This window comes from Hipposideros armiger, unplaced genomic scaffold, assembly GCF_001890085.2.
Source record: "Hipposideros armiger isolate ML-2016 unplaced genomic scaffold, ASM189008v1 scaffold_1022, whole genome shotgun sequence".
In the NCBI taxonomy this organism is placed as follows: domain Eukaryota; kingdom Metazoa; phylum Chordata; class Mammalia; order Chiroptera; family Hipposideridae; genus Hipposideros; species Hipposideros armiger.
Genome location: NW_017732372.1, coordinates 379,347 through 391,755, shown reverse-complemented (window position 1 = coordinate 391,755; position 12,409 = coordinate 379,347). Strand labels below are relative to the sequence as shown.

General features: G+C 38.9%; 1 protein-coding gene across 2 annotated transcripts in view; it reads left to right on the top strand.

Annotated features, from left to right (window-relative positions):
- Positions 1 to 12,409, top strand: part of B4GALT6 (beta-1,4-galactosyltransferase 6) — a 62,819-nt gene that overhangs the window by 45,040 nt on the left and 5,370 nt on the right. Inside the window, exons 5-6 of one of the 2 annotated variants that reach the window (XM_019631620.1) lie at positions 3,929 to 4,045; positions 11,745 to 11,932. In XM_019631620.1, coding sequence (XP_019487165.1) covers positions 3,929 to 4,045; positions 11,745 to 11,932 — 305 coding nt within the window. The remainder of the gene's footprint in view (positions 1 to 3,928; positions 4,046 to 11,744; positions 11,933 to 12,409) is intronic. The other variant, XM_019631621.1, reaches the window with a different exon arrangement.

Genomic DNA, 12,409 nt, shown 5'->3' with positions numbered 1-12,409 from the left:
TTCCATTCAGGGTTCAGGTGGAGGCCTAAACAACTTTGGTCTAAAACGTAGCAGCTTAGAGAACCAGGCAGCTGCTTGATGCTATTATCTGCTCAGATGCCTGGAGTTCCATTTCTAGCCCAGGGTTCCTCAAAAATGGGTCTTGTAGACCTGTCTCAGGACTACCTGAGGTGTTTGGTAAAAATGAAGGTTCTTGAACCCAGTCCTCAGGTATTCTGATTCTATCAGTGGGAAGAAACTGCATGTTTTTAATCAAGAGCCTCTTGTTTGAGAAGTTCCTGAAGGCACTAGAAATGAAGAGGAAGAGGAAGGTGGACCTGAAAACACTGCAGGAGAATGAGAGCTTGGTAGCTTCGACTTCGTTTTGTCTTAGTGGCTAGTGCACCCTTAAAGTAGGCAAACCTAAAGCCATGTCATTTAGGGATACTGTATCTGGTGGTGTGTTCGAAGTTCAAAAGTAGGACAAAAACTTGGTGTAGGAAATTTGTGGAGTAAACATTCTCCTTGCTAATCTCCTCATGGTGAGTGTAGGAGAAAATAAGCAAGATAGAAAAATAGGTGCATAAACTCAGTGAGGTTAGTGGTTTTAAAGGGGTAGCAAACTGCATGGGATAATTTTGCTTGAACAAGAGGTGGTGAGGAGAGATTCATGAAGAAGTGTTGTTTTTTGGAAGATAATGACCAGATGTGCTTTATTGCCACTGGAGATGCATCAGCAGGAGAGTGGCTCAAACAGAAAATTAGGGCACATATAAGAAAGAATGTCCTGGTACAAAAGCTCTTAAACCCAGAAATAAATCCTCATAGAACACTGAGATCTTCTTTTTCTAGACAACAGATTGTAAACTACTGAGAATGTCATTCCACAGGCACAAGGGACATATCAAATGAAATTTTAAGATACTATTTAGCTTTATTTTAATAAAAACTTTGCTTTAGGCATATCATTCAAAATCTTTTAATAACTGTCTTATTAAAATGTGGACATTTATTTGCTATTAAGACAACAGTTTCACTGATTTGAATTTGCCAAGACAGTGGCAATTTTTTTCTCTTATGACATTCTCAGTTTCCTTATGAGATTTAAAAGACAAACAACTCTTTGATATTTTAAATGCTTCATTAAAGAAATTACTGGATTAGGGGCTATGACTTTGCATTTTTTTATTTTTATATGTTTAACTCATCACTTATCCTAATTGTATTTAAGTAATATGGGCCCTGCAGCTACTTAATAGCTTCTTCCCTTAAATATCTATAATTCACCTTAATTGCTTTATAGCCCATTTACATTACATCTGAGGCATTCAACTTGTGGCCAGTTCAAAACCAGGAAAGTCAAGTTCCACCCTCATTTCTTTTTTTCTTCCCTCCCTTCCTCCCTTCCTCCCTTTCTTCCTCTTCATTTCCTTTCCTTTCCTTCCTTCCTTCCTTCCTTCCTTCCTTCCTTCCTTCCTTCCTTCCTTCCTTCTTTCCTTCCTTCTTTCTTTCTTTCTTTCTTGTTAGTTTCAGGTGTACAAAACAATGTAACAGTTATACATTTCACCCCTCACAAAGTGATAGCCCCGTCCCCCAATCTGTTGCCCCTCTGACATTGTATATAGCTCTTACAATTCCATTGACTCTATTCCCTATGCTGTACTCCACATCCTGTGACTATATAAGTACTAAATTATAGTTGACACACAATGTTATTCAGCTTCATGTGTACAGTGCAGTGGTCAAGCCTCATTTCAATAGGAGCTATCACCCTGATACACGGCAGACAAGGTCAGTGATAGCGATCTGTCTGTACTCACCATCTAATTGCTTTCTCTCCTTTCACTTTTCATAGCAGTTTCCTATCCGAAGAGGAAACCCTGGGGTCCCTGAACTGCTTTGGGAGTTGTATTGATTTGGGAATTCCTTGACTATGCCAATAATTGGTATTGAAGCCCATCAGCAAGCTCCCAGTCAGAAGGGAGTGCCCAGCACCAGCAGCAGCCATCGTGTGTGGGTGTGGAAGGGACCCTCAGATGGGGGCTGCTCTCACAGCTTTGTGGCCTCAGATTCATAAGCCTCATATGAGGCAAACCAAAAGGGAATGGGATCCAAAGTGGGGCTGGCAGGGGTACCAGGACCCCTTTAGTTCCTACCACTTACCAAATATAGAACATGAAAATGGTAGCCTCATAGCAGATTGTCTCCTTTTCTGCTATCCCATCAGCATTAAGGGAAAATTAGTGCTGGGGTGTCCAGTTTAAGACATCTTCAATTTTACTGAATCATACTTTGTTCGCTTTTTAAGTAAAACTATTTTAAGAATTTAAAAATTTCTCTCACTTAGGATCCTGGTAATATAAAATACACAGGTAAATGTTACTATTTTCTCTTGATTGTATCTCATGCCATATCCTGATTTTACAAGTAGGATTACGTCCTAAGCCTATGCACTCCCAGTTATTTACATTTATTCATTCATTAGTAAAATTGATTTAGTATATGTGAAATTTTAATCAATTCCACGTTTAGTGTTCTTATATATTTTTCTGTTATAACCAATTTAGATTGTATTTAAAAATCGAGAATATAGAGTAAGACAGACATTTTGATTAGGTATAGTTTGACTGTTATGTTCTTTGAAAAATTTAATGATTTTAGAATGTATGTAGAATTAGAAATTACTTATTTTAATTTCAATTTTTATTAGAACATTCACAATTATAAAAAAGCCAGCTTAGCTCAGAAATTGCTAAGAAAAGTAATGTTTAGAAAATATTTTAGCTTTTTCAAAGGCAAGCTGAAGTGTAGGGTGACTTGGCTTGTGTGACAAAGTTTGGATGTAGAAAATAGAGGATTTGAGTAAGTGATGACTGATAATTATTCAGTTATTCCCATATTAACATATTTTATATAGATGGTGTTTTTAGTCTTGATTTTGATAGCTCCAATAAATGTTTTTTGTCCTTATTAGAAGGAAGATTAATCTACTGAAAACCATTCTAATTTCCATATAAATGGTTTTTCCTCTTAGTTTTTGGGTTATATAAGAACACATTTCCTTGATTTATAAAGGACAAATTTCTGTGTTTTCTGTGCTGCTTATATCATCTTTTTTGTTAGGCTTAACACATTAACACAATTTTTATTGTCAATTTTATTCTAAATTGAATATGATCCTACCACTGAAATAAACGTAAAATGTAGCAAAAATTTAATCATGCATTTTGTTAAATGAAAATATATTAATATAATTATAAAACTTCATTTGTATTCCATGACACATGTTATATTTCTTAAAAATATCTCTAGACTGGATAAGTCATGTGTAGGATAACAGATATTCAAGTGAACTCTTTTTTAAATTCAGTTTAAAAACCATTAAGTTATTATTTGTGATCTACTTTAAAATCTAGAAGATCGTCTTGAGACATCCCTGTCCCTCACTCCTCACATCCCATCGGTAAACAAATCCTGTCTGTTTACCTCTTAGATGTTTCAAAACTCCATGCCTTTCTTCTCCTCCACCCACACCTCACTTCAAGCTACCATTACCTCTTGTCTCAACTATTGGATTAATTTCCTAACCAGCTCCCTGAGTCCATGTTTGGCTTTCTCCAGTCTCCTCTCCATAGTACTCTCTACCATCACCAAATCTGATTTTATCATTCTTTTTAATCTTTCCGCAATTTCTAAAGGTGTTCATAGGATAAAGACCACAATCCTTGGAACAGCCCTCAGAGCCCATTTATACCTCCCAGGTTCTCAAGACCATAAGTGGCATGAAGGCAAGGGCCGTGTCTGTTTTTGCTCACTGTTAGCTCTCTAATGAAGAAAATTCATAAGAGTGTGACTTTAAAACCATCCGAAATTTTTAAGGATTAGTTGTCATTTTACCTTTAAGGCTTGCTGCTGTATTTTTTACATATGTGACTATTTTGTCTTAAAGGTGGCAGTTCTCATTCCTTTCCGTAATCGCCATGAACATCTTCCGATTTTTTTCTTGCATCTGATTCCAATGCTCCAAAAACAGCGCCTGGAATTTGCCTTTTATGTCATTGAACAGGTGAGAATTTTTTCAAAATGGTAACTAAGTCTAGTAGAATGTAATAAACTCTTAGATATGGTTTGATCAACAATATTTAGCTAAGGTTAATCAGGCTACTCAAATCCTTGGTTTTATATTGATTTTTGGATTAAAATAGAGTTTTGGATTGAGCTGTTAGTGGTATACACATTTTGTTAATCCATTTATCAGTTGATATACTCCTGTCATTTGTAATCACCTTATATCGTACTTATTAAAGTGATTTTTTTCTCGTTATTCTTCATATTGTCAGCTAATTTTTCTTTCTAAATATTTTTCTTGTCTCAAAATTGTGTCACAGACACAATTTCTTTCAGTCTTATTTGAACACTTTAGAGATATTTTTTCATATTCCTACTTTTTTCCACTTCTGCCATTACTTATTTTTACACTTACAATGTCATCCTTGATTTCTTTCTTTCCTACCCCACCTCCCAAATATTAGGGCACTTGCTGAGCTGTATCACTGATTTCTACATAGCACTTCTAAAATCATATATTTTGTTTGTGTTTCAAATACATTATAATTTGGTTACTTCTGGTTTTGACATTGAGGAACTCATTTTATCCTGATCTTTCCTTTTTATTACTCACACTTAACCTGACTAAAGATGTATTGCCTTATTTAGCAGTAGACAGAAAGTCACCTAGCTTATATTATTAGACGCTCCTTTTTTTCTGATAGAAAATATTCAAATGTTATTCCTAAGATTGTAATATTTAGTGTTTTTCCAGCTCCTTTGTGGTTTATTCTAGATACACCTTCACTTTTTTTTTTTTTTAACTTGTTACTCTTTCCTTGCTGCCTCTACTTATTCCCTTGGCAGTATTTGTTTTTAATATAATTTATACTTCTCTGTATCTAAATCCCCTTTTTTAAGGTTTGTTCCCTGTGCATATTTTGATGCATATAGTACATAGTGCATATGTACTTTTAAATGTAACAACTTATATTATGAAAATTGACTTTTTTTGACTTGATAAGAAGTAAAAAATTTCAGCTATTTTGTAGCCATAGTTGTGAACTTCTAAGTGAGTTTTACCAACTGCTAGTTACCTTTTTTTAACTTCAGTCTCCATAATGTATTGAGAGATGAGCTATCTGCCTCTGTGCTTTTAAAGGCTTATTCTCCTGAGAGTCCAGCATCATTAAATTATTTTATGTATGTGATGAAGAAATCTTTGCACAGCAACTGAAATCCATATTTTATAAACCTCTTAAGTTAGAATTTCAGCCTGGATCAATATTAATTCAGGCCAGTGTATTTGATAGTGTATAGTTGTGAGCAGTAAGATCTTTACCACATATGAAATAGAAGAGCAATTTTTTTGTTGGACTGGTGCCCAGGAGTGCTAAGCAATTGAAGAGCAGCTCAGAACTCCTAGTGAAATATGGAAGATTGTACGCATGTTTACCTCTTGTCCTTTCTATACTCCTAAAATTAGAATGAAAGAAAAATCTTTTAAAAGGTTATTAAACCACAAGGACAAAGAGATGGAAGTAGTTGAGAGATTTCAACACATTTCTGGATGTCAGGCAGCGGGTGGCTCACTGGCAGCTCCCTTAGCAGAGCAGAGGATGTTTACAACAATGTGCTTGATTGTGGCAAGATTGAATTGGGCCGGCCGAGTGGCTCAGTTGGTTAAGAGCTCGCTCAAGAGTTTGAGCTCTGAGCAATAGCAGTTCGAGTCCTGGCCCGAGCTGAGCAGCCGCTGAGCTGCCAACAGGTGGCAGGATGGCTCAGCTAAAAAAAAAAACAAACTAAAAAAACGATTGAATTAATTTGCTGGACAGATGCCTTCACATCTCAGCACTTGAAAAGTGTCACAGAAGATGGACTGAAGCACTGGGCTAAAAGTAAGGGAATTGTTTGAAAATTTGATTCCAAGACAATGGAATCCCCAGTTCCTCATTTGCCTGTGTTGCCAGCTGATTACTCTGTTATATCTTGTGGAAAATGAAAAGTTATCCTCAGGAGAGACCACACTAGAGAAGGTCCTGACTGTGCTGACAGAACTGTCCTGTGGGGCTCAAACCACAGGGGCTCAGTAAGTCTGCATGCTGACCCTAGGGACCCACAGGCCTTTTCCCTGTCTGACTTTTTTAATCTCCCCAGCCCCTCCAACTGAGGAAGGGCAGGAATGATGTATTCATTAGAGAAATAGATTATCCCCAGGAAAAAAGAGGCCCTGTCTAATATTTGGAAGTCTGCATAGCAAAAGGCCAACTTACCACTTTATCATCTCCACGAAACCCACTTTCATTCATTCAGCAAAAGGGGATACAGCAGTGACAAACCAGGTTAGGCCTCTCCTGTTCTCATGAGGAAAGACTAGGCAATCAGTAATTGTGTGATGTGTCAGGTGGTACTCAGGGCAGAGTCAGGGCAAAGAGAATGGTAAGGGCAAGGAGAGGTGCTCTTTTATACAGAGCATTCAGGGAAGGCTTCTCGGAGGAGGTGAGGCTGGAGCAGCCCCGAATGATGTACAGAATGATGTACAAGACATGCTGGTGTTAGGAGGATGTGCATTCCAGGCAAGGCAGAAGATGGGTGGTGTGTTTGGGGCACAAGGGCAGTGTTGCTAGAGTGATGAGTGGAGGAGAATGTTAGGGAGGAAATCAGAGATAGGTTGAGAAGCAGATAATGGATGGACCTAACAGGCCAGGGTGAGGATTTGGACTATTCCACATGAAGTTGGAAGACTCTGGAGGGTTTTGAGTAAAGGAATGGCATGATCTGTTGTTTTTTAAAAAATGACTGTTCAGAAAATAGACTGAGGGGGACAAGTGCTGAAACATGAGCAGTTAGAAAGCTTTTGCAGTTCTCTGGGTCAGAGGAGATGTTGAGTTGGGCTGCTATGGGAGGAGGTGAGCAATGGGTGGGTTTGGGCTACATTGGGTTCAGAAGCGATATTATTTGCTGATGAGTTAGATGTGCTGTGTGAGCGATGGAGAACAGTTAATAGTGATGTCAGGGTTTTTGTCTTGCACATGGATGTTCCGTTTTCTGAGCTATGGACATGCAGGATAGAGGAATAGAGGAATGGGGTTTTGCGATGTTAGTGTTGTTTAGGGATTTGCTCTTAACACATGGATGTGTGTATGTGTGTGGTGTGTGTTTGAGGCGAGTGATACCATCATCCTCACGTACATATGTACGTGGTGGTTTCCCTCAGCTTTCTCAGTGCCTTATGCTCAAACATGGATGGGCAGCCGAGGGTTCTCAGATTTTGAAGAAAGCCTCCACAAGAGGAGACAGGACCAATTGAACAAAAGGGTATGTAGAACATAGAGACATTGGAGAGACTAGAGGCAATCTTAAAAGAACTGAACAACAGAAACTCATAATCAACATCCACAGAGAATGAAAAAAAAGATAATGAATCCATGAAACAAAAACAAGATCCTGTAAAGAAAGAATAATCAAAACAAGAAAGTTATTGAAAATAAAAACGTGATAACTGAAACAAAACTTTCAACAGAATGGCCGGAAGATAAACTTAAGAAAATAACTCCTGAAACAGAAACGAAACATAAGGAAATAAAATCAGTCTAAGAGTACCAATACATCACAGGGTAATCAGTCCCTAAGGTGGCGCCACGGATCCTTGTATCCTGGGAACCAGGCCCTTGTGTGGTCCCTCCTGCAATGAATAAGGACTGACTTGTGTGGGCAACCAAACCGCAGTGACAGCATGTGACTTTTGAGGCTAGGTCATAAAAATTGCTGCTCTGTCTTGGTCTCTTGGATCACTCACTCTCAGGGAAGCCAGTTGCTGTGTCATGAGGACACTCAAGCAGTCCTGTGGACAGGAGCCGACTTGCCAGCATTGTCTTGCTGGCCCTATGAGTGAGCCACACGGAAGCGGGTTTTCCAGCTGAGGCCCAGACACCATGGAGCAGAGATAAGGCATATGAGTATATATTGTGCTGTCAGAATTCCCTATCTACAGATGCTGTGAGCATAATAAATGGCTACTGTATTTTCAGCCACTAGGTTTTGCTCTGATTTGTTACACATCAATAGATAACTAAGACACTCACTAATCGGGATTCTGGAAAAATATAGCACAAAATAATTGGGGTGGAATGGGGGACTGCGGCCCAAGAAATTAATATAAGAAAAATTTCCAGAAGCAAAGACATGAGTCTTCAGATGAAAGGGGCCCAAAGGTACACGTGAATAAATTATGGGTCCATTATGCAGCATGTTATTTTGAAGTTTTAGAATACAGATTAAAAAGGGTAGATATCAAAAAGGTCCTGTAGGACAATTTACCAGTGATTATGTATCATAAGTGTGTGAGCCTTCTCAGCAATGCCAGTAGCTAGAAGATTGTGGATCCATGCCTTTAAAGTTCTAGGCGAGGGGCAGCCGGGTGGCTCAGTTGGTTAGAGCACAAGCTCTGAGCAACAGGGTTGCCAGTTTGATTCCCACTTGGGCCAGTGAGCTGTGCCTTTTGCAACTAGATTGAAAACAATGACTTGAGCTGAGCTGAGCTGCCGATGGGCAGCCGGATGGCTTAGTTGGTTAGAATGCATGCTCTTTTTTTTCTAAAAAAAAGATTTTACTGGGGAATTGAGGGAGGGGAATAGCATTGGGGGAAGGGGAACAGACAAGTTGCTGTCCTTTTGTTCTTCAGTCTAGTTGTGGAGGACATCGCTTCACTGGCCCAGGTTGGTACTGTGATCATTGCGCCCTTCCCCAGCTGAGACAAGATCAGTCGCCAGCCTCTGAACGGCGGCTCATGGCAGCTCACGCCGGCTGCTGGCCACTCACGATAACTTCTGGCAGCCCACTGCAGCAAGGGCTGCAGCCTACACCGTCGCCGACAACTCATGGCAGCCCAGCTCCAGGTAGAGCTGTTGTTCACCATCTTAGCTGTAGAGGGCACAGGGTCACTGGCCTTCATGTGGGATTTGAACAGGAGCCCTGCTGCTCAGAGCTGACAACCCAAGCCAGCTCTTAACCAATGCACCACTCGGCTGGCCCTAGAACGCATGCTCTTAACGACAAGGTTGCTGGTTCACTCCCACATGGGATGGTGGGCTGCACCCCCTTCTCCTACAACTAGATTGACAATGGCTAATGGCCTTGGAGCTGAGCTGTGCATCACAACTAAGACTGAAGGGCAACAACTTGACTTGGAGCTAATGGGTCTTGGGAAAAACACACTGTTCCCCAATAAAGTTAAAAAAAAAAACTTAAAAAAGAAATTCTAGGGAAAAGTAGTTTTCAATTACTAGAACTTTTTACCAAGCCAAAAATATCAATCAAGTTTGAGGATAGACTGATGGCATTTTCAATCATTCATTAACTAAAAAGTATATGTTTGTTTTTTCATGGATGCTTATTTAGGAAGCTGCTAAAGAATGTGCCTCATCAAACTGAGAAAGGAATATCTAGAAAATGAAGGACAAGTCCTAGGATGATAGTTGTCCACGGTCAGACCAGTGCAGACTGGAACACGAACTGAGGGCAGTGGGAGTTGGAGTTGGGTTTGGGGGATGGAGGAAGATTTGATAAATGACTTGCTGTGTGTGACTGATTACATCAAACAGATACAAGACATATTTATGGAAGCTTTTGTATAAAGTAATAATAGTTATATAGAAAACAGAAGACAGTTATTAATCTCAGTTTGAGAAAGAAAGCAGAATCATAATTCACTCAGCACTCAAGAAATATTTCCACAGTCCTAATAACGTAAACACTATTGATTTAACCAAAGATTATGATATAATTATATTGGGAGACTAGATGGAGGGGCAGTGAGTGTGGTGGTGTCAATCCTCAACCACCACGATAAGAAGTCAGTAGACAATGTCTAAAGTTAATGAAGCAAGGAACTATCAGAGCTCTCATTATCTTGAAATATGGAGAGAAGTCCCAGAATAAACTGCAAGGAGCTGGAATTTATTGCTTTTGGAGGATGAAGACGGGTTAGGCATAGAACTTCTTGTTTTTATTGTAAGCCATTAAGTATTATTGTCCACATTTAATAAAAAACAATTTTTTAAACCTTGAAGGAAAGTAGTTCAAGCTGATGTTGATGTACCAGTAATAACGTTGTAATTTAACTCCCTTTCTTTTATATTCCCTCGATTTTATTGGTGAAGAAAGAAGCTGTAAGAAGTAAAGTGATTTCTGTTACCTCAAGTTAGTGCAGGACCCAGAAAATTAGTAACTTTTAACTCTTTTTTTGGGGGGGAGTATTTATTTTTTTATTTATTAGTTTCAGGTATATAAAACAATGTAATAGTTAGACATTTCACCCCTCACAAAGTGATAATCCCTGTCCCCAAATCCATTGCCCCTCTGACATCATATGTATCTATTGCAATTCCATTGACTCTATTCCCTATGCTATACTCCATATCCTGTGACTATATATATTAAATTATAGTTGACATACAGTATTATTCAGCTTCAACTTCAGGTGTACAGCACAGTGGTCAGGCATCTACACCCCATAAAGCGGTTCCCCTAATAAGACATGTGACCATCTGACACCCTATAAAATCTTTACAACATTATTTATTATATTCCTCAAACTATCTTTGCCGTGGCAATATTGTAGTTACCAATTTGTGCTTTCTAATCCCCTTGCCTTCTCCCTCATCCCCACTGCCCTCCCATCTAGCAACCATCAGTTTTTCCTCTATGTCTCTGAGACTATTTCTGTTTACTTGCTCATTTATTCTGTTCTTTAGATCCCACATGTAAATGAGATCATATGGTACTTCTCTTCCTCCGTCTGACTCATTTCACTTAGCACTCTTGAGGCAGCACTCTGGTGATGTCTGCATTGTATTTCATTCATTCCCGTCACAATCCTTTTAAATATTTTGGAAATGAGAAATATTGCTAAGGCATAGGTAATTGCTGTTTAATATTCTTGGGATACAGAATGAAAGTTTTTATTGCTAATGCGCCTTAATATAATTTCCTTTGTAAAGACAGGTAAATGGTTATAATATAGGAAGTTGGGTTCTCTGTAACAAGTTCCCATTTTTTTGTCCCTTAAAATACTCTTGGCATTTATCGTAAGCAATAATACTCAAAATAGGAACGGTTTGTTGCTTGGCATTTTAATATATTTTTCTCTACTAATAAAGGAAAATGGTTATAATAAAGGAAGTTGGGTTTTATGTAATATGTTCCAATTGTTTTTGTCCCTAAAACTGTCTTTGTCTTTATTATAAGCATTAGTAGTACAGAATTAGCCCTCCCTGGCCTTGTTATATAAGAGAAAGGTTACCGTTTGTTGAGTCATTTTCAGTTTTCTGCTTTTCTTGGTCTTGACAGCACATGGAAAACTTCACTAAAAAAAATACGACCCATATTATTTTGAATGACTTAATTTTTTTCCGGTCATAAATAACCTATATCTTGATGTATTTGAAGTAAAACAGAAAGATGAATGATGTCATTATATAAATGTGATGATCACCCAATGGACTAGACAGTAAAGTTGTTTTCTTGTATATTACGGAAGTATAAAACAATGCAAGTATATTTAAATGATGTATTTGAAAATCTTGATGTGTGTTTATTATTTTTTCTGTTTGGTTCAGATGTACTTGTTATTTGACCATAACTTAACAAGTTAGAAAAGTATAGAAAAAAGTCAGGTGACAAAGCCTGAGTCTGTTTCTGTTTTTCTCCCTGTGAAGACCGGCACCCAACCTTTTAACCGGGCCATGCTCTTCAATGTGGGCTTCAAAGAGGCCATGAAAGATAGTGTCTGGGACTGCATCATCTTCCATGATGTGGATCATCTTCCTGAAAACGACCGGAACTACTATGGATGTGGAGAAATGCCACGCCATTTTGCAGCCAAGCTGGATAAATACATGTATATGTAAGTGGTGTGCAGTCTTACAGATATTGTACAATATACTCATAGAATCATATCACTGAAATGTAGCAGCATGATGTGCCTGGATCTGAGAATGTCCCACAGCCTAAGGAGTATCTTTCGCTCCAGCCTGTCCTCATAGGGAGCCAGGGTGTGGAGTCGCTTGTCATCCATCTAGGGACTTCCTCATGCAGAAGTTTGAGCTTGGGGTGGTGGAAAAGAGAGGCTGATTTCTACATCAAGCAAATTTGGATTTAACTTCTGGTTTTCACACTTAACAGTTACAGGAGTTGTTTAGTTACTTGTATCTCTGAACTTTGGTTTCCTTGTTCATTGGAGTAAGAGAGCCCTTCCATAGGGCTGCTGTGCGCTCACCTGTGCTGGGCCTGCCCCGTAGGTACATCGCACCTGTTGTCCCCCTTCTGCTTCCCCTCCGCTAGCGATGTTTTAGTGCAGTGCAGGCCCTCTCTTCTGCAGTGT